At 49.1% G+C, this 21,114-nt stretch overlaps 9 protein-coding genes across 9 annotated transcripts; 4 read left to right on the top strand and 5 right to left on the bottom strand.

Moving 5' to 3' along the window:
• Positions 1-226: 226 nt before the first annotated feature.
• On the bottom strand, positions 227-2,305 carry N7481_012273 (ASCC2 family CUE domain-containing protein; the record flags this gene model as incomplete). The annotated part of the gene is made up of 1 exon (XM_057271492.1): positions 227-2,305. The coding sequence occupies one exon, from the start codon at positions 2,303-2,305 to the stop codon at positions 227-229; it is 2,079 nt and encodes a 692-aa protein (XP_057115680.1).
• Positions 2,306-2,680: 375 nt separating this feature from the next.
• On the top strand, positions 2,681-3,319 carry S10a (40S ribosomal protein uS10; the record flags this gene model as incomplete). Its single annotated transcript, XM_057271493.1, has 3 exons — positions 2,681-2,722; positions 2,873-3,096; positions 3,235-3,319. The coding sequence occupies 3 exons, from the start codon at positions 2,681-2,683 to the stop codon at positions 3,317-3,319; spliced, it is 351 nt and encodes a 116-aa protein (XP_057115681.1).
• Positions 3,320-3,963: 644 nt separating this feature from the next.
• N7481_012275 (FG-nucleoporin nup42) lies at positions 3,964-5,959 on the bottom strand (the record flags this gene model as incomplete). The annotated part of the gene is given in 4 exon segments (XM_057271494.1): positions 3,964-3,988; positions 4,008-5,410; positions 5,765-5,850; positions 5,914-5,959. 4 exon segments carry the CDS (start codon positions 5,957-5,959, stop codon positions 3,964-3,966), a joined length of 1,560 nt encoding a protein of 519 aa, XP_057115682.1.
• Positions 5,960-6,832: 873 nt separating this feature from the next.
• N7481_012276 (ELYS family protein) lies at positions 6,833-7,906 on the bottom strand (the record flags this gene model as incomplete). The annotated part of the gene is made up of 4 exons (XM_057271495.1): positions 6,833-7,030; positions 7,054-7,374; positions 7,437-7,666; positions 7,753-7,906. The coding sequence occupies 4 exons, from the start codon at positions 7,904-7,906 to the stop codon at positions 6,833-6,835; spliced, it is 903 nt and encodes a 300-aa protein (XP_057115683.1).
• A 324-nt stretch (positions 7,907-8,230) lies between these two features.
• On the top strand, positions 8,231-12,778 carry smc4 (condensin subunit SMC4; the record flags this gene model as incomplete). Its single annotated transcript, XM_057271496.1, has 3 exons — positions 8,231-11,740; positions 11,793-12,545; positions 12,605-12,778. The coding sequence occupies 3 exons, from the start codon at positions 8,231-8,233 to the stop codon at positions 12,776-12,778; spliced, it is 4,437 nt and encodes a 1,478-aa protein (XP_057115684.1).
• Positions 12,779-14,940: 2,162 nt separating this feature from the next.
• On the bottom strand, positions 14,941-15,249 carry N7481_012278 (uncharacterized protein; the record flags this gene model as incomplete). Its single annotated transcript, XM_057271497.1, has 2 exons — positions 14,941-15,140; positions 15,219-15,249. The coding sequence occupies 2 exons, from the start codon at positions 15,247-15,249 to the stop codon at positions 14,941-14,943; spliced, it is 231 nt and encodes a 76-aa protein (XP_057115685.1).
• A 1,689-nt stretch (positions 15,250-16,938) lies between these two features.
• On the top strand, positions 16,939-17,934 carry N7481_012279 (sugar phosphate isomerase/epimerase family protein; the record flags this gene model as incomplete). Its single annotated transcript, XM_057271498.1, has 1 exon — positions 16,939-17,934. One exon carries the CDS (start codon positions 16,939-16,941, stop codon positions 17,932-17,934), a length of 996 nt encoding a protein of 331 aa, XP_057115686.1.
• A 226-nt stretch (positions 17,935-18,160) lies between these two features.
• N7481_012280 (uncharacterized protein) lies at positions 18,161-18,862 on the top strand (the record flags this gene model as incomplete). Its single annotated transcript, XM_057271499.1, has 1 exon — positions 18,161-18,862. The coding sequence occupies one exon, from the start codon at positions 18,161-18,163 to the stop codon at positions 18,860-18,862; it is 702 nt and encodes a 233-aa protein (XP_057115687.1).
• Positions 18,863-19,703: 841 nt separating this feature from the next.
• N7481_012281 (SDR family NAD(P)-dependent oxidoreductase) lies at positions 19,704-20,591 on the bottom strand (the record flags this gene model as incomplete). Its single annotated transcript, XM_057271500.1, has 2 exons — positions 19,704-20,104; positions 20,168-20,591. The coding sequence occupies 2 exons, from the start codon at positions 20,589-20,591 to the stop codon at positions 19,704-19,706; spliced, it is 825 nt and encodes a 274-aa protein (XP_057115688.1).
• Between the last annotated feature and the right edge of the window lie 523 nt (positions 20,592-21,114).

Consider the following 21,114-nt stretch of genomic DNA (forward strand, 5'->3'; position numbering starts at 1 on the left):
CTTAGTTTTATAGATAGCAATCATGTGCAACACTTGACTATCTCCCCACTATCTCGGTAGTAATGATGAATCAAAAAACACTTTTTTTTTCAAATCTACTATCCTATCTCATGCATGAATAGTCTATGGTTATCAACAAGGGCTGTCACATATGCAAAAACTTCAAACATGCTCATCATATCCTCATACACCTCTTCAATGTATCAATCAATGTATTAACCCTCTCTCAACCAGGCAACCCACCCCCACGGGCAATCTTCTTCGCCCTCTGTTGTCGCCGATTATGATTCGCCCGACTAGCCTTATTCTGCTCTTTCCTCTGATGTGCCGCAGGTGAACTTGAATCTCCTGTGCCTCCAGCTGCTCCACTTCCACCTCCACCACCACCTCTGCCCCTACCACGTCCCCGTCCAAATCCCCGTCCACCCCGTCCACCACCTCTCCCTCCCCGAGCCGACCCCTCCGCCTCCGTAGAATCATCATCACTACCAGCCTGCGGTCTCCGATACGAAGTCGACTGAAGCTCCGGCTGATTGAAAGCCCCACCATCAGAACCACCCGCATCAACAGCAACCCGATCCGCAAATTTAGCCATCCGCTTCGGATCCCGCGCTAACATCACCGCCCACCCTTCAACAGCTTCATCAGTCATATTCGTCTCGCGCTTCAGCGACGCGCGCGGCTGAGAACGACGGGTTGCAGCGTCACGGCTGAATAGAGCTGGATTGGACTTGTAGGCGCGGTAGAGAATCATGTCTAACTGGTCATCTGCTAGACGCTTTGTGACGGCGTCGGCGTCAGAGGTGCTTGTTGCTGCTGCGTCGATGGTACCGCCTACGTCTCCGACGTCGTAGGTGTCGTCTCGCTCGTCGTCGTCTGAGTCGAAGGCTGCTAGGGCGGAAAGAATTGCGGCTTTGTTGGTGGTGTGTTGGCTTCTGTCTGAGAGGACGGTGTCGGCTGTTAGGTCTTGGTCTGCGTGACCGAAATGGAGTTTGGCTTTTGAGGTTTTGTCGGATAGATCTAGGGATGCTATGTCGATGTCTGAGTCGAAGACGTTTTTGCGGGTTGGGATTGGGTCCAGGGGTGGGGTTGGGTGTGGTGCGAGGTTGTCGTGTTGATTTTGCTGTGTGGTTTGTGGTTGGGGGAGTTGCTCGGTTCTATCGAGGAGTTGGAGTTCGGTTGGGAGTGAGTCGTCGAGGAGGTGGGCGACGACTGTTTCTGGATTGTCGTTGTAGACGTCTAGGAGTCGGACGACGAAGGCGGAGCCTAGGTCAGGGAATAGGTCTTGCACTTGTGAGACTAGGGACATCTTGTGTGCGTGGATCTCTTCTGGGATTTGGAGGCCTGAAGAGCGTTCTTTGCCCTTTTCGGTCTTTCTGCGTCTTTGATATCGGATGTGGAGAAACTTTGTCTCTATTTGATAGGCGCGCAGGCTGGTGAGTAAGTCTTGACCCCGTTTCTGGGGATGGACTGTGAAGAAGTTCTCTAGTCGTTGGAGTAGATCTGAGCTACAAATGAGGTCTGAGAGAAGAGTGGCCTCCTTCTTCACTCTCGGTGTTCCCACGCCAGCGCTGGCTTTAAGACTGAAAAGTTGGTCCAGAAGTAAGGATAGGTTGGGTGATGGCTCTTTGAGTAAAGATATCAGGCCGACATAGACGTTGGCTGTGAGTATCTTGTGGATATCGCCCCGTGATGATTGTTTCTGGTACGTCTCTGTCATGATGTCGAGATAATCAGATCCCGCCATAAGTATCTGGCCACATGGTGGCAAGACCGAAGCCAGGATAGTCAAGCATCGAAGCTCCACAAAAATGATAGATCCATGAGAGGGTACACCTGATGACAGCTTCTTGATGATCAGGGCCTTTGCCTGTTCCATACTGGATGATATCTTATCTTCATGCCGATCCCATGCAGCCGATAGAGTTGTCTTCAATACACTGCTTGACGGATAGCAGCAACATAGATTGCCGAGAAATTGCCAGCTGATAAGGATCTCTGGTGGATTTGGCAGGCCAAGGATATACCGCCTTGTAGCCAGGAAACTTAGTTTCCTTAAAGTTCGGCCTTTGGGACCATGTTGTAGACCTGGGGACCCTGCTGCAGCCTGCTGATAGAAACTTTTCAGGAAGGATACCCCGGAATGGTCGTCGTCGGCTGCCTCTTGAAATTCGTCGTCTGGGGTATTCAACCGGATTCCAAGTAGGGTAATCCATGCATCAAGAAAAGCATCCCAGTCACTTGACGGAATACTGCTTTGCACTGCGGGGGAAGGCACCGGGGCCATCCCCGGGAACTTTGCCATAATTGGTGATGAATGAGTCGGGGCTTCAGAAAATGAGATGTTGGAACAGAGAACAGACAATTGCTAAACAGCAGACCCCAACAAACGCCAGAATTAGCAGGATATCAACACTCCACACTCTGCTGATGCTGTCACTGGAAGCAACCCGCATCGGGACCCCGAATGCTGACTCATCAGGCTTTAAGGTATCAATATGTGATAATCCTCAGGCACCAATACTACCACATCCGGACTAGCGGCAGATAACCGATCGCACGATTCCTTTTTCGCTTCTCCACACACAACTTTTTCCACAGCAATCATCACTTTACCGAGCCGTGCAGTTCAGGTCTTGATTGGCATTCGCCTTAAACAACAACAAAACACAAACTCAAGATGTCTTTCCAGAAGAACGAAAAGGATTTCGGCGAGGGCCCCGTACGTTGCGACCCCATCTCCTCCAACCTGCGCATTCACCTTTGCGAATTGTGAATGTTCGCCGGCGCAATTGCGAATACCTCGCTGGCGCTGGCGCAAAGTCAAACATGGACAATTGAATCGAATTGAAAGACTAATATCCCCCTATAGAAGGTCCACAAGATCCGTATCACCCTGACCTCCCGCAAGGTTGCCTCCCTCGAGAAGGTCTGCCAGGAGCTCATCGACCGTGCTCGCGGCAAGTCTCTTCAGGTCAAGGGCCCCGTCCGTCTGCCCACCAAGACCCTGAACATCACCACCCGCAAGACCCCCAACGGTGAGGGTTCCAAGACCTGGGACAAGTACGAGATGCGCATCCACAAGCGTCTCATCGAGTGAGTGCCACCAACCTCCCCCCCTGCTATCGAGCATGTCGAACAAACCCCGTCCCCGTCGAGTCCGCGAGGCGGGGGTTCGAAGTCATGCATGGCATGGAAGAAGCGCAAATTACTGACTATATTCTCCCTTCCCAGCCTGCTCGCCCCCACCGAGACTGTCAAGCAGATCATCATCAACATCGAGGCCGGTGTTGAGGTTGAGGTCACCATTGCCGCTTAAATTAATTAGCTCCGCAATGGGTCAGGGAGGGTCTTGGGTCGGTCCCTGTTAACGCTGGACGTTATGTTATGCTGGCGTTGTCAGGAGCTGACCGTTTACTTCTGAGCCTTTGAGTTCTTCTGGGATTTTTGGTAGATACCCGTCTTGTACCTGAATAATAAAAAAATGGAAACATCTTGAGAAATCAATTATTTTCTTGTATCGCCCTTGTGAGGTCCTTGTAGAAGAAACTTGAAAGTAAAAGTGGATTCGTATCATCAAAGCGCTATGTAGAATATATCTAATTCCGTGACGCCATTTTTCCTTAGGAGGATTTGTCCCTGTCCTGACTTCAAATAAAAACACGAAAGAAAACATGACCAATGGCCGTCAATAAAAGAGGGGCATCAAGACAAAAGAGGCATCAAGAGAGGAGTGGTTTGAGATGGGTGGTAGATGTATGAAATTCGAGAGCGACGCCCATGGTTCCGACTGACCGTATGGATTGTGCTTGAATATCCTGCTAGCATATCCTGCTCGACAATACACTTCGAAGTCCCTGCCGTCGCCGAATTTTGCGCATAAAAACAGGCCCGCTTCCTATGGGCAAAAAACGATCTAAAAGTCAAAACTGACTGCGTCTTTCTTCGGGGGTATGGGTGGAATCACTCCGTCTTTGAAGTATCCATTCTGGGCGAAAAAGTTGTACATCTCTTCAATCTCTGGCGTGATTTGTTCCGGAGTACTCAACGCATCACGGAGACCAGCGTCGTCGGGTGGTCCATCTGGAAACATGACCCGTACTAGAGTCTTGTTGTCTTGGGGGTGTAGATAGGCGGGGCGAACCGTGCCATCCTCGAGCTTGACTGGCCGTACTGGACGGCCTTTCCACATCGTAAGAATCTTGGAAGTAGGGTCTCGTCTCGTCTCACCTTGGAGAGGTGGGAATGGATTCAAGGTGGATGTGTTATCGATCTTGATGGCTGCGCGTGGCCCGGCAGCAGGCTGTGCAACAGGCACGCCTTGAGGAGCTGCGGGTTGGCCAAAGGGTGGGGGATTTGGTTGAGCGGGAGCAGATCCACCAAAGGGGTTTGAGGCTGCAGATGAGGCCAAACCAAATGGTGATGCTTGCTGCTGTTGTTGTTGTGGTGGTTGTGGTTGGCCGAATGGCGACGGATTTGGTTGGGAAGGCTGGCCGAATGTTGTGGCAGGGGCAGGGGCAGACGGCTGACCAAAGGGTGAAGCCTGTGGCTGTGAAGGCTGGCCAAAAGGTGCAGGGGCTTGTGCTTGTTGACCTGAAGGCTGCCCGAAGCCTCCTGTTGATTGGTTCTGTCCAACCTGTGTGAAGGGAGAAGTGGCCGACGGGGCGCCGAATGGTGCCGCTGGTGCTGGGGCTGAAGGCTGACCAAATGCACTTCCACCAAAGCCAGAGGTACCAGACTGTGAAAATCCCGACTGACCAAAGGATGGCTTTCCGAGCCCCGATTGTGCTCCCAGCCCGGAGGGTTGGCCGAAGGCAGAGCCGGCGCCTAGGGAAGAAGGTTGTCCGAATGCAGAGGATTGTGATGCTTGTCCAAATGGAGAGGACTGTCCGAGAGTAGAAGGCGCACCAAAGGCTGATGCCTGTCCAGTAGGTTGAGATGCCTGGCCAAACGCAGGCTGGCCGAATGCTGAGGTCGAGGGTTGGGAGGGTTGGCCAAAGGCATTGGATGCCTGTGCAGGGGTTGCCGGTTGGCCAAATGCAGATCCTTGGTTTGACTCTGGACCTGCCTTGCCCTCGACGATGTCAATACGATTGGGGTGTTCATTGGCACCGCTGACGATGTAGTTAACTGCTCCATCGAGGTTGTTCAAAGCAGCATCCATTTGCTGCGCGGACTCATTCCATAACGCTTCGGCTTCTTGGACTGCCTGGTTCATGTTTCCAGCAGCAACTGCCTCGTAGTGACGGAGACGCATCTCCTCCATACTCTGTTCGCGCTGAGCACCGCCAAACAATTGCCGGGGCACATCGCGCTGGGGTGAATAGGCCGAGAAAATCCATTCCGGGCGTCCCTTTCCGGCTGTCAAGTCGTGTTGGATGTCACTTGCGTTAACTCCAAAGCTGCCATACTATTAGTGGGACGATCGAGTGAAGCTTTGAGCACAAATACATACTTTTGGGCCTGCTGGCCTGGTCGTGAGGCTTGATCTGCGCGGGTTGGAAGTGACACGTTAGCTGGCTGCTTGCACCGAGCAGGTGGTGGCGGTTTCTTTGGCAGAATGACATTTGGTGTGACGAAAATAGGCATTACGTCTTGGCTTGAAGGATAGAATAGTGGGAAGGGATGAAAGCAAATATGAGCGGAAGAACTGAAGTGAAGGTGAAAGCCTGGAGGAAATGCCCTGGGTGGTTGTCTTGACCAGACGTCATCCCACGGTTGGGTATATCTTCTAATGGCAAAAAGTGAGAGAGTTTGAGCTTACTTCCTGAAGTTCCAAAGCCTCCAGCAGCGAGAGCACCGAACCGATTCCCACTAGTCGTGGTGTTGGTATTTCCAGGGTGCTCGAACCTGCATCGATCTAGATCATGGTTAGCCACAGTCCTCGAGCTCGGCTGGTGGGTTCTCGCATACCTCCAAACTTGCAGCGACCTTGCTGGTAAAAGTTACAGATTGTCATTGTGCCCACGGTCTAGGCCGACGCCCGTGGCCAGCTTGTCGTGGTGAATGTTGGTTTGATATAGAGCCCCTGCGTAGCTGATTCGCGGGTTGGGGTGGATTGTTTGTGATTCCGGGGCTGAATCCCAGACCAATTTCCTCGTTCGATGTTCTCGGACGAGTATATATTGACGTGGAAATAGCAGCCTGGGGTTTGAGACGCGTTGAAATGGAAATGAAGCTGTTTTTCCGAACTGCGCAGGCGCATCTCTTATCGCCTTATCGCCCTGGCCGCCCGCGGCTTCCCCGTCCCGTGCGCCAACCAGCCACGAGGACTATAAATGTGGATAGCTCTTTAAATCAATGAAGAATATCAATTTGAACTTGTGATGATTCCTTCAGATGGCTCCTCGTTGCTAGTCTCCAAGGTTGTTTGAGAGATCCACAGACATATGCATTTTGTGTGATAGTTTCAACTTCAACGTACTAGGTTGGGTTCTGGGTAGGGTTGTCGGGACGCCAAATATATAGCACTAGTAGTACTAGTGATAGTGATACTAGTACTACTCACCTGGCAGGCTAGAACCATGGTAGAACCACCGAGTCCAGGATTCCAAGGTTTGAAATGCGACTCGGAAACAAATAAGTCCATGCGACTACTCGTACTATTCACCACTAATACTGTGTCTAGCCCTGGACTCGGAGGTACTAGTACTAGGAGGGAATGTAAGTTTAATCAATTAAACACCTAGGCAGAACAGAACAGGACGCCTAGAGTATTCCATTCAAGCCCTTGTTAAAGCATACTATCAACAGCCCAAACTCCGATTCCAATTGCCAAGGCGAATTTGCCAACATAATAAATCATTTTGAACAGTGCGCCGCTGGATGGGTATTATACGCCTCGCATGCTTTCCCGTAGATCATCCCAGTTCAGCCCGTCCACCTTCTTACCACCCATCGATTCCAGCTCGGGCGCAAGTCCTCCCATCTGCCCGATTGCCAGGCGACGCATCATCACCGTATCTTTGGCTCCCGGTAGGGAGCTTGCTTTGCCCCGTAACAATGTACTCTCAAACCATTCCGTCTCATCCTGATCTAGAGGAGGAGTCCGACGAGCTCCATCGCTCGTCTGCTCCGGTTTTGGCCAGCGGGGGTCTTAAGAACAAATTCAACGAGTTGGCCGAAAAACGCTTGACGGTGGAGATCGTCGTATCTGCGAGAAAAGTAGAAGGCCTCGGTCACATTGGATCGGCAAAGAGTCTCGAAGTAAGCGCGCTGGACCTTCTCAGTTGCTAAAGGTGGAGCTGCGGCGAGGTAGTAGGTGATTGCGAGATTATCGTCATGCTTCGGAAGTTTAGAAAGGGTGAGGGCGTAAAGAATTTCGTCAGGGAAGGTGGGAATCAGGGAGGGTTCGGCAAGATATGAGATTGCGGCCTGGGAAATCGATGAATAAATAAGCGTGTGCCCTGCACTTTCTCTTAGACGGAAATACATACCCTGAAGTCTAGACGGTCCATGTGCCAGAGACCTTCAATGAAGAGGCGGTATTTCTCTGGTAGATGACACGAGCTCGCGAAATCCGCTGCAGCGCTCAGCGCATTGCGACAGTCCTTGAGAAGATAGTAGATCAAGGCCTGCTTGTGATGTATGTCGAGTTCAGAAGCCACAATGTGGTCTACAAGGGATCGGAGGTCTGCATTGGACTTGGGTGGATACACCTTGGTCACTGTAGAGAAATAAATGATTAGCCAAGGGATCCTGGGAAGATGGAATTAAACCTGCTATAAACAGCCAAGCAGAAGGGTAATGTACCTCCTTTGATACCGAGTAGCCCGAGCAGGCGATCTGCGAAGAGTTGTCCTTCGAGGGAGCGGCGATTGGAGATAATCTGGTCGACGGTCTTCGAATCGTAAGAGTACTTCTTGTTGAAGCTGAAGATGTGGTCAAATTTCTCCCACTGCGCCATGATGGGCGGATAGAGAAGACTGCAGAGACTAAAATTGGGTGTCTCTCGTATTCAAGTATTTCAGAATGGACAGAAGTTGACAGGACGGTCACAACTGACAATTCACCAGAGCTCATCGCATGGAGGGGATCCACTGTTGGATGGGAAGGCGGTGAAGCGGACCTGCAGCTTCGTGTTGTGGCAGATTGGCGCGCCATTCCTTTTCGGGCGCAAAATAAACACATCCGCCAGTGACCCCCTCTCACGTTCACCTTCTCCATCCACATCCACATCCACATCGACCCCTCTCGCCGCTCATGACGCAGGCGCCCCAACTGATTTGAAATGGCTTCTATCGCAAAGGGTCGGCCATCGCGCCGCTCCGCTCCTCGTAGGAGCTATGTGGTCGAAGAAACCTCCGAATCCGAGGACCCCGGAAACGTGACGCCTACACCCTCTGCCCACGACAACGACGATGATGAAAGTGAAGAGAATGAGGCGGATTATACACCTGTCCCCAACCAAGCTAAGCGCGCATCCCGCTCGAAGAGAATGACATTAGAGCCTGTAACCCCCGCCACCGTGAAGCCGACGCGCAAACCCCGGCTGTCGGTCGCATCAGTCGCATCGGAATCGGAAGCTTCTCAAGCCGAGGAAACCGACGAGAACAACGAGAACGAGGAAAGCGAGGAAAATGACGAAAATGACGAAAATGACGAAGGAACCAGCATGGTTTCTATAGTCGCCGATCCCGACTCCCCCTCCAACCAGGCAGCTTTGAAGAGGAAAAGTATCGAGCCTGCTGATCTCGATCCTGGGTCCCCTTCCAATACGGCAGCATTAAAAAGACAAAGTATGGCTTCCCGCAAGAGTCGTGGCTCAATTACTCCCAAACCGGCAAAGGGCTCACTCCCTACTCCAGAGCCGTCCGAATCACCCGAGTCCGAAACACGCGCTCAACGAGAGAGCGTGCCTCCCCTCACCGATATCACCGAATCCGCCGTGAACCAGTCCTCGCCGTCGAAACCCGCCGAAGAACCGCAATCTCAGGTGTCGTACATCAATCCGAACTCGACTGTGCTGGAGAAACCCATGGATATAGTCATGAAGTCCAGGAATCTGACAGCCCCAGCACCCGCGGAGCCCGCAGAAGTGAAGCCTCGCATGATTATTCAGAACCTGATTCTGAACAATTTCAAGAGTTATGCCGGAAAGCAAGTTGTTGGTCCATTCCACGCCTCTTTCTCCTCGGTGGTTGGGCCCAACGGATCTGGCAAGTCGAACGTGATCGATTCCTTGCTGTTTGTCTTTGGTTTCCGTGCTAGCAAGATGCGACAGGGCAAGATCTCCGCGCTCATCCACAATTCCGCTCAATATCCCGACCTTCCATTCTGTGAGGTCGAGGTGCATTTTGAGAAGGTTCTTGATCTTCCCGATGGCAGCCAAGAAACCATCCCCGATTCTCACCTGATCGTATCGCGTCGGGCATTCCGAAACAACAGCAGCAAGTACTACATGAACAAGAAGGAGACAAATTTTACCACTGTCACTACCTTCCTCCGTGGTCGCGGGATTGACCTCGACCACAAGCGATTCTTGATTCTGCAGGGCGAGGTCGAGTCGATCGCCCAAATGAAAGCCAAGGCTGCCAATGAGCATGACGAAGGTCTTCTCGAATACCTGGAAGATATCATCGGAACTTCCAAGTACAAAACGCCTATCGACGAGGCGGCAGCTGAGCTGGAAACTTTCAACGATGTGTGTGCCGAGAAGAATAACCGAGTTCAACACGTCCAGAAAGAGAAGACTGCGCTCGAGGACAAGAAGAACCAGGCCGTGGCCTACATCGGTGAAGAGAATGAGTTATCTCAGAAACAATCAGCGCTTTACCAGATTTATATCGACGAATGTGCTGATAATGTTCGTGTCACCGAGGAAGCCATTCTACAAATGCAAGAGCTCTTAAACATGGAGCTGGAGAAACATGAAGGCAACGAATCTGGTATCAAGGAACTTGAGAAAGCCTACAAGCGTGCTTCGCGCGAATGGGAGGCCATGGAGAAGGAATCGCAAGGGCTTATGAAGGAAATGGCCAAGTACGACAAGGAGACTGTCAAGTTTGATGAGAAGAAAAAGTTTCTGGTCAACAAGCAGAAGAAGCTGGAAAAGACTATGCAGACCAGTCGCCTTGCTGCATCTGAATGCCAAAGCCTGGTTGAAAAATTCTCCGATGACGTCGAGAGAAAATCCGGCGAGACCACTCAGCTTGAACAGGAGATGCGCGACGAGGAGGAAGAATTGAATGCCATTCGTGAAAGTCTCAAAGGCAAAACCCAGGGCCTTTCAGACGAGATCGCTGCTAAGCAGAAGTCCTTGGAGCCTTGGAACGAAAAGATTAACAAGAAGCAATCATCTGTTGCCGTTGCCCAGAGTGAGCTCGATATTCTTCGTGAACGGAGCAATGCTGGTACTGTCCTGCTAGAAGAGGCGCGGGGCAAGATCGGTACCATCGAAGAGACTCTGCAATCGAAACAAACCGACCTCGAGGAACGACAAGCTCAAAAGGAGACACTGGAAAGCGAGGTTGAGAAGCTTCAGCATGATTTGAAGAAGTACGTTGCTCGTGAGCCTGAGGTCCGCTCCCATGTCTCCAGCGCCCGACAGAAGGCCGACGAAGCGCGAGTCAGCCTCCAGAACACACAGAACCAAGGTAGTGTGTTGACAGGCCTGATGCGACTGAAGGAGTCTGGTCGTATCGATGGGTTCCATGGCCGCCTTGGAAACCTAGGAACTATCGATGAGAAGTACGACGTTGCGATTTCTACTGCTTGCCCAGCGCTTAATAATATGGTGGTGGAGACCGTAGAGGTTGGTCAACAGTGCATTGATTATCTTCGCAAGAACAACCTTGGTCGAGCCAACTTCATTCTCCTCGACCGGCTGCCACGTCGCGATATGTCGACCATCTACACCCCGGAGAGTGTGCCGCGTCTCTTTGATCTTGTCAAGCCAAAGGACCCTATGTTCGCACCGGCCTTCTACAGCGTCATGCAAAACACGCTCGTGGCTAAGGACCTCGAACAAGCTAACCGCATTGCTTATGGCGCGCGCCGATGGCGAGTAGTGACGCTGGATGGCCAGTTGATCGATGTTTCCGGTACGATGAGCGGTGGTGGTACTCGCGTTGCGCGAGGCGCCATGTCATCTAAGCAAGTTGCGGATACAACCAAGGATCAGGTCAACCGGCTCGAGTCAGATCTCGAGGAGCTGGAAAAGAAGTTCCAGCACTTCCAGGAGAAGCAGCGAAACATCGAAGCCCAGATGCGCGAGAAGTCCGATGAGATCCCACGCGTTCAGACCAAGATTCAAAAGATCATGATCGAAATCGACAGCGCCAAACGCAGCCTTGCTGATGCCCAGCGACGCGTCAAAGAGCTGAGTGCGGAGCACAAGCCATCCAAGGCTGACGAATCTCAAGCTGCTGCTCTAGAGGAGCAAATCGAGGCTCTCAATAACGAGATCAAAGGCCTCAACAACGAGAAAAGTGGCATCGAGGAGGAGATTCAAAGCTTGCAAAGCAAAATCATGGAAGTCGGAGGTGTCCGCTTGCGTGGACAGAAGGCCAAGGTCGATGGCCTGAAGGAGCAGATCAATATGTTGACCGAGGAAATTTCCAACGCCGAGGTGCAGAAGTCTAAGAACGAGAAGCTCATCGCCAAGCACTCCAAGGCCCGTGATGGTTCCGAGAAGGAGCTTGGGCAAATTTCGGCGGATCTGGAAAGCCTCGAGGCAGATGTCGAGAATCAAGCCAACGATGCCTCTGGCTGGAGGCAAAAAGCCGACGAGGCCCAGGAGGTAAGCTGCACTCAAAGGGATTCGGGCAGAAACAGCGTTAACTTTATTCTAGGCTCTCGAGACCAAGAAGGGCGAACTTAAGGCTCTCAAGCAAGAACTCGACGAGAAGGTGGCCGAGTTGAATGAGTCTCGCGCTACCGAGATCGAGATGCGGAACAAGCTCGACGAGAACCAAAAGGCCCTCGGAGAAAACCAAAAGCGTAGCCGCTATTGGGAGGAGAAGCTTTCGAAACTTGCATTGCAAAATGTCAGCGATCTGGGCGAGGAGCAAGAGGCAATGGAGCTCCAGACCTTCACCAAGGATGAGCTCGATGCGATGAACAAGGAGTCCCTCAAGGCTGTCATCGCCGCCTTGGAGGAGAAGGTGCAGAATGCCTCGGTGGATCTATCTGTGATCGAAGAATACCGTCGTCGCACTGCCGAGCACGAAGCGCGGTCTGCGGATCTGGCCACGGCCCTGACTTCTCGCGATAGCGCCAAGTCTCGCCTGGATGGTCTTCGTTCAGCCCGTCTCAATGGATTTATGGAGGGATTTGGTATCATCTCTCTCCGCCTCAAGGAGATGTACCAGATGATTACGATGGGTGGTAATGCCGAACTTGAGTTGGTTGACTCACTGGATCCCTTCTCTGAGGGTATCTTGTTCTCAGTCATGCCTCCGAAGAAGAGCTGGAAGAACATTGGTAACTTGTCTGGTGGTGAGAAGACACTGTCCAGTTTGGCGCTAGTCTTTGCTCTTCATCATTATAAGCCGACACCGCTCTATGTCATGGACGAGATTGACGCCGCGTTGGATTTCCGAAACGTGAGTTCCCACCCTCCCACTAAATTTTAAGATACGCTAGGTACTAATTCGCACCCCAGGTCTCAATTGTTGCATCATATATCAAGGAGCGGACGAAGAACGCACAATTCATCGTCATTTCTTTGCGAAACAACATGTTCGAGCTTGCCTCGCGTCTTGTCGGTGTTTACAAGGTCAACCACATGACCAAGAGCGTCACGATCGAGAACAGAGACTACATCGAGGGTCGTTGATGACTGAAGATGATACCTGTATGATTTCCTTGCTGCATCCATGGATATAGGAACCTGGCTGGATAGGGTGCCTTTTACTGTTTTTGATGATATCATGGGCCCGGAGTCTTGGATTTGAATACATTTATTCCATATAACTTTCGAATTCCCTTGTAAACTTGAAGTAGAGGCCCACTTGGTGGCATTCGAATAGATTATGGATTAATTCGAGATTATGGGATTCTACGCTATCTATGCCGATCAATTGATCAATTTTTCGATGGCGAAATGATGGCCCCAGAAGACGTCTAATGATGATGATCGTGGATTTTGAGAACACGCCAGTCTGTAGTAGGATATTGAATTGCGATGCATTATTTTAGGTTAGTCATGCCATAGAAAATGTCGCTGTAGTTCCTCAAAATCTGCCTGACTTTCTCCGGTCAATGAAAGGCCTTCATCATGAAAAAGTGAGTACATGGCATGAGGATCATCCGAAAACTCAACCGGCAATGTTACTGGCACAAAATCCCCTTCCACCGTCCCACTAGTAAAGCTCCCCATAACGTCATCGTATTGAGAAACTTCTCCCTGGTAAAAATTAGCTTCCGCCGAGGAAGCTCTCGCATTTGCAACCCCCATATTGTTCGATGCAGTTTGAGACGCAGATGAAGCTTCGGGGTCGACCGCAGAAGTGCAAATTCCTTGCATGAAGGAGGGTAAGCGTTCGTGTAAAGATTGTAACTGATCTCTTCGTGTGCCGGCGGCATAATTTTGGCGCCCAGCCAGATAGTCAAGAAGCTGCAGGCCTTCTCTGATGCCGGGGCTTGAAGTGAGAAAAGGGAAATTGCTAGAATCGCTGGGGTTTGGCGAACTGATTATGGCTGCTAAGAGCAAGACGAACGACGAAGAAAAAATAGCATCGAGGTCAAAGAATCCAAATACAGCTGCGAAGACTCGGAGTTAGCTCCTAGGTCCCTAGCCCGATCCAAGGTTGGTTGGAATGTCACGAACAGATAATCTTTTCATCGTTCAAAATTAACATGTGCTTCAAATTATTGCGCGCGGCCTCTATGCATATACGGGCAAGCTGCTGCAATGCACTGCTGCTTTCAGCAAAGGTTGTCTCGCGATCGAGTATCAACTTTGTAAGATGGAGAAGAACGGGTCGCAGAGTGAGGATGATTGCCTTAAATAGACGAATTAGCTTTTTAAAATTTACATTCCCACCAACCATATGGATGAAAGTTTGTACCTGGTAGAGCATTGTAAAAAGCGAAATGCTTGTGCGTATCCCTAGCTTCGATGGGTCACGGTTTGATTTGATGGGACGTGAGGGATTCTGAGGAATTCCCTTGGCGATTTCAGTGAGTGAAGACATGATATCTTGCACGTTATTACAAAATGTGTTCTCAGAACAAGACTCATTACTGTAAAGAACTGTATGCCGACGTTTTAGCTACTGCGCTAATTATCAATTTCCAATCTTAGGGCTAACCTGAGTATATTCTGCTTTGAATTTGCACAATCTCAATATTCAATAGAATAGCCCACGGGGCAGAGAATCCCGGCGAAGCAGTTGGAAGAGGGGAAGCAATCATTTTGTCGTCGAGGCTCAATGGACATCCCGTAGCTATCGTAAGGCGTTTATCGTGCATTTGAACTGTCCACCAAATACGGTTGACATGCGTTGCTTGCGACGGTTGTAACTGCTCAAGGGTAGTTTTTCGATTGAGTTTATGCAATAACGCTAACCGAAAGGCAAGTCCAATCTATACAACATAAGTTTGAATAAGGAACTGGAGGGGTACTTCGGTTTCACACATGAGTAGCCGCGTCATCTTTGCAGTCGATATTTTGGTAATACACTGCTATCAGTGCCAGAATTTCAATTCCGGCGACACCGTGGGCTCTGATTTCACTAATACGGGGAAGTAATCTGAGAACTTCATTGAATAAGGCAAACCCAGGGGGATCACTTGTCCCGTCCAAGTCCCCACGTAGTAGTTTTCCGATCGCAAACACCAGAAGAATGTGAAGATACCAAATGCTGGTTCTCTGACTTTCATCAAAATTATTTCTGTAAAATAACATCAGCTGGTCCGAGAGCTCCCGCTCATCGAAGTAATGTTGAGTACCGCAAAGGTATAGTAAAACCGTATCTAGAAGTTGATATGCTTCTTCTACCGAGGGTAGACGCAGATTAACATATGGCCCGTTCTCTTGGCTCTGGCGTAGTTGGAGAGTGCGATCCTGCGGAAATAGGCCTCCACCATGCGAATTGAAGCGTGGCGCTCGTTCTTGGGGTGTATGTGATTGTGAAGAATGAGTTGTTCGTTGCTCAAGAAGGTCTTGTATTCGGTTCCCAAAGTTTTGACTTGAGCTAAGGGCGAAATGGGTTTCGATTTCTGAATAGGGCAATTAGAAAAGAACGAATGAAGATTACCTGTATGGAACAAACGTTGTGCAGATGTCTCGATTCCTGATGCCATATTTGGTGTATATGGTGCCGCAGAAGTCCTTCTCTGTGTAGTATTTACTGGCGTGGCTAAGAGTTGCCCTGAATTCACATCTGCGATTTCGGTAGGATTTGATATGGCCGTCGAGCTCGGTATCTGAACACGGCCGCCATCTTCAGCCCCTCAGATCGGTTAGTAAGAATTATCATAATGGAAAGAGTTATATAAGAAGCGCTGACCTTCCGATGAGTGGGTCTGAGGTTCGTACAGAGCCAGGCGTGACTGAAGTTCCCGGACCTTCCTATATACCAACATCAGAGGTCCAGAAAGCTATAGCCTGGGGTTGAGGAGCAACATACGCCTCGGTAAATAGACGTCTATCATCTGACGCCGGAAAAGTGCATTGAATGTCTCGGCGAGTACAATAAAGACATGGATATTGACCAGAACATTTCACCTTCTTTTTTCTGCAAGTGTTGCATCTGCGATGAAAAGATTAATTTACCAGAATATGTAGACAAAGCGGATAAAACGTACGCGGATACAATCTTTGGTTTTTCTTTAGGCATTGTCAGTGCAGACGAATACTCTGCACTTGTGTAGGATAATCGGAAATTCTTCCACGCAACGTAAGAGACGCGAGCTGTGCAGCGCGTAATCCATCCTCAGATTGCAGATACACGTGATTTGCCCGCCCACCTATTAGGCCGAGGAATTCCAATATACTTAACTGTGATGTTTTTTTCCAAGTTCAAATTTGAATGAAGATTCGAAGATCGGTTCAAAGTACAAGGATATCCTAGCTCTCAAGATGTCATACTGAGTACGTTCATCAGGTCGAGAAGTACTTCGAGGTCTGCTTTACTTGATCGGAGCGTATTTTTGGTAATGGAAGTCATCCGAGTCTTTGAGTCTATATCCAATTTTAATTACATTATGGAGGGTATACGATAAGAAACCCTATTCCGCTTAACATCAAATAGAGCCACCTTCTCTTAATTGATTGCAGCGACCTGAAAATCATAGTTAGAATGGTGTTTTACCGTGGCTCGTTCAGTAGTGGATTGCGGTAACAAGAGATGTATAGCAACGTAATAGCGACGAGAAATCCCCTAACTAGACCTTGCCACAAACCGCATCAATAGATGTGAAAGAAATGTCTAGGTCTTATCGGGAAGAATTGAATATCGGGGGCCGCGTTTGCATTGGAAGTGCCGAAACAACTCCCACGGTCATCTCCAAGAAGAGTTTCGGACCATCTCTCCGAAAGGCGGGGACTGTATCGGAGGGCACCGAGACGCCCCCCGGAACATTAGCCAACTGGTATGGGCTGAAACTTTGTTTGCCCTCTCTGAGAATCACACTGGTCAAACTTGCCACAAAGAGATTGGCAAAAGCCAGCTAGAAGTATAATTATATTCAATATCGGTATTCGACATTTTTCAACAATATACTCAGATTCATCGTTGCTTGATGAAGCAGTGGCTCTGGAAACAACTTCGCTGGGGGATCAAGGCCCAGCCAGCCCTTCTCCAGTAACGATGTCTGGTGATCGGGTAACTTATCCTTCCTTCGAAAAAGATAGATTGTATTTGTTATTGAAAAGCTAAGGATTATTCGGGTAAGTTTAAATCCGACTGAGCATTGTTAGCCTAGCTTATAAATACTAAGTGTGCGCATAGCCTGGACATCCATTTCAGTGAATAAACACTACTAGCCATCATGCTTGACAATCCCCTCGCAATCACAACCTCGTCCTTGGGTCTTCATCCTTCACATACACTCCCGGAGAAAATCCATGCTGCTGCCTCTGCATCGTTTTCTGCGATAGAAATCATCTACAAGGAACTCGAAGACTATGCGCTCTCCCAAGAACCAGCCTTGAGCATAAGTGACGCTGCACAGGTCATTGCGAAATTATGCTCGTCTGAAAACCTGGCGGTGTTATCGTTAAACCCTTTCAAGAATTTCGAGGGTCATAATTCGCCTCTAGAAAATCGACTCGAGTCTGCGCGAAACTGGATCGAGATTGCGGCGTGCTTGGGAGCAAAGTACTTGCAAGTGCCATCCCAATTTGACGCAGCAAACAGTTCCGGAGACTGGCCACGTATGGTGGCCGATTTGCGTGAGCTAAGCGCCTTGGCAGCTTCATACTCTGTTAGCATCGCCTACGAAGCTGTGGCCTGGGGTACTTATATCAACACTTGGGAGGAATCCCTCCGTATGGTCCAGGATGTGGGCCGAGTCAACTTTGGCCTTTGTCTGGACAGCTTTCACGTTGCTGCTCGAGTGTGGGGGGATGTCACGGTCAAGAGTGGCATGCGTCAAGATGCAGATCCAGCTCTGAAAAAGTCCCTTGATCGATTCGTTGAAACATGCCCACTGGATAAGATATTCTATATGCAGCTCTCAGACGGCGAGAGATTCTTGCCTCCATTAACGTCAGAGCATCGTTTCTATTCGAAAGATCTACCCCCATCTATATGTTGGTCACGAAACATGCGGCCATTTCCGCTTGAAGAGGAGCTAGGGGCGTACCTTCCTGTCACAGCTATCTCTTACGCATGGCTGAAAATAAAAGGCTGGAAGGGTGTAGTGTCATTGGAAATCTTTGACTGGAGAATGAGAGAAAATGAATCGCCCCGGCCGAATGAAAATGTACAGCGAGCAGTGGAGTCTCTGCAAAAACTAACGACAGCCTTGGAGAAATATGAATAGCTGCGAGACCTGCAGTATCAAGAATGCTATTAAACGTGGATTCAAGGATAGGAGAAATGAAGAATAGTATGATATGTGTATTGGTGAAGAAAGATAGAGCAAAGCAAGTAAGAGAGCTTTCTACAAATATTCTGTTTCATGAAAGAAATTACTACATGCGTTGGCTTTAAATTTGAAAACTTTGGAAATTGGGCCTGTCTTTTTACAACGCAGTGCACACATCGGTATGGTGATAGACTCAGTCATACACGAGATTGGAAATTATGGGCTACCTGACTTTACTCATCTCACGGATGTGTCGGTCCTATCCGGAGCCAGGTGGGATCCTGAACGTGAATTCGGGGCCCAAAGAACCCCGGATTTCTTCCCACTTCTCTATCTGCCAAATATCGAACGCATGGCTATGTCAATAAAGAGCTCTTCCGCATTTAAATGGCCCACTGCGGATCTGCCAGATCCTTCAAGGTTAAAATCACTTGATCTAAGGTGCATCGGAAAGGCAAACCTCGCCGACATACTCTCGCTTACCAAAAATCTTGAGAAACTCACCTGGGAATGGTATTACGATTTTGGGTTGGATGATGAGTTCAATAAGCCAATAGTCGACCTGGATCATATTGCTTGTGCGCTTTCTTGCACTCCTCCAAGCTTGACAGAGATCAACATGGCTATTGTTGGGCTCGGAGGTGGTGATAAATCTGAACCAGGGATACGTATTGGGGTCATTGAATATAATGGCCGACTTGCGACATGTCAAGAGACTCCGAATTCTATTGGCCTTCCTTGTCGGCTTTGCTCAAGATACCACGAACGATTACAGGACGTGCTGCCACCTAATATCGAGAGTCTGACACTTACCTACGACCTAAATCTCCAAGAAGATCCTTTCGAAAGTCCAGATTTGCCCAAATGGATGTGGGAAGCATAGGATATTTTCGGATTACTTCAATATTGGTTGAAGGTGTGGAAATCCTGCACACCCTGTCTTCGGGAAGTTCTTGTTATAGGACACTCGCCAGCGGGATATCTAGGCGATCGGGACTCGTTCTTAATGAACCAGCTCAATGACTTGAGTACCCAAACAGGAATCCATCTCGATGTAGAAGAGGTGTGAAATTTGACGGAATCTGTCGTGAAAAATATAAGAAAAGGCTGATCTCTGTATCATTATCACAATTTGTTGAGAGCTACGAGCAAGGATACGAACGAGAATACCATGACTTCTTGCGAGACAAGCCCATCTCTATCATTAGTAATAGTAAGTTCTTTCCCGAGGAGATGAAATAGGATCGGGGAACCCGACAAGTGGTTAAGTAAATGTTGATTTCTAGAAGGCACAGCAAAGTTCAGATAGAAAATTTGATATTTCCTTTTTTGACTTCCAATTTTTTCTTTGAAGAGCAATTCAAATACTGCAGTGGCCCTCCGATGGTGATATAGACATATTTAATATAGATAATCTACTTCCTTGTCTGGGATATTTTCCTCGGCAAATACTAGTAGTAGACCTAGGTGCTTTTGAAACATTCAGCAATATCCACGATTTTCCAAGGCGCTATTGCCCCCATATATATCATATACCCTATGCTTGCATCCTGCGTGAAACGTGTTAAACTTAGCTTTTCTCCGTCTTCCTATTTTACCTATTTTTTTTCTTCGAATAATTGATACTGACTCGGAGCTTTAAATGCTTGCTTTCTATAAATATTAAATTTGTTTTTAATGTAAAGCCAAGAAAGAGTCTTTAGTCTTTCAAATTTATTCATTTTCTAGCACATCACAATGCCTCCATCTACCTTGAGAGCTCCACCAGTCATGAATCGAGAGTCCGCACTTCCCAAAAATGCCAATAGGGCGGCAACATCCGCCACCTCTGCCCATCTACCGAGAGGAACAGTTGCTAGCATACTCTTCATCTTTTCCTCGGGCCAGGCGGCCAGGAACATGGGAGTATTGACACCACATGGATGGACCGTATTGACACGAATATTGTGCTGGCCAAGTTCAGCGGCGGCAGTGATACAGAGGCCTCGCAGAGCGAACTTAGAAGTGGAATATGCTGACAGGCCAGGTGTCGCACGGAGACCAGCGATTGAAGAGATCAAGACAATACTCCCTCCTTTCCCGGAGTCTTTCATGGCTTGACCACAGTGCTTCACGCCTAGGAAAGCTAAATATTCATGTTAGTGACTGATTATCCATAGCTCTGGGTATTTGATATATGAAAACTAACCGGATCGACAATTCACTTGCATAACCTTGTCATACTGGCTGACATCTGTTTCCAGAATACTAGTCGACGAATATGAGATGCCCGCGCAAAGTAGTGCAACATCAATTTTGCCGAATTTCCGAGTACTTTCGTCAACATATCGCTGGACGTCCTCCTCGACAGTAACGTCCGCCTGAACAGTGAGAATCAAGTCATCTGGGTCTAGATCCTTCCCATCAGGTAAACCTCTGATCGCACTAATCAGCTCCTCCTTCGACTGGGACAGTCTCTGTGGATTGATGTCTACCAGCGCGACTTTCGCACCTTCAAGAAGATACCGACGAGCAGATTCCAGGCCGATATTCCCCGCGGCTCCAGTGATGAGAGCAACCAAGCCTCGTAGGCGATTTGGGATCGGATCTTGAGGAGGCAGTGGTTGAGACATGGCAGCTAAATCCGTACTTCACGGCGACTTCAACTGCGAAGAAAACAGTGTTCCGTTTTGCAACAAGACTTCAGCTCATTTCAACCACACTTTTAAAAACCAGCCCACATTGGTTAAGGGTGTTTTTTTCTTTAGCCGCAAGGTTTAGGTGGCTGAGATCCTCTTGAGCGCATGATGTATGTAGGAAATTCGGGGAGGGCCGAGGATTTCGGGCCATGGTCCGAAACAGGGTTGAAACAGGATGCGGGGTTTCGGGCTGGTCTGAGTGGCTGCGGTCTAGGTTTCCAAGTTGTGAATATTTCTATGGGTAATCTGTCAGTGGCAAAAAGCAACTATAATAGCTAGGTCTGTGAAATTTCGCTTCGACGATGGCTCTCTCCTGCTCGTTCTACTGGTGGGATTGGAGGAGTTCGCCACAAGAATGTTTGAATACGATCAAAAACCCTTGGAAGGACGAATGAAATTAAGTCAAAATATGGGAGTTAAGGAACAATTTAATCAATCAAGACTCAGGAAGAATCAT

This window comes from Penicillium waksmanii (genome assembly GCF_028829765.1).
Source record: "Penicillium waksmanii strain IBT 27052 chromosome Unknown utg000010l:1.0-3698451.0:1.0-3701458.0, whole genome shotgun sequence".
NCBI lineage: Eukaryota > Fungi > Ascomycota > Eurotiomycetes > Eurotiales > Aspergillaceae > Penicillium > Penicillium waksmanii.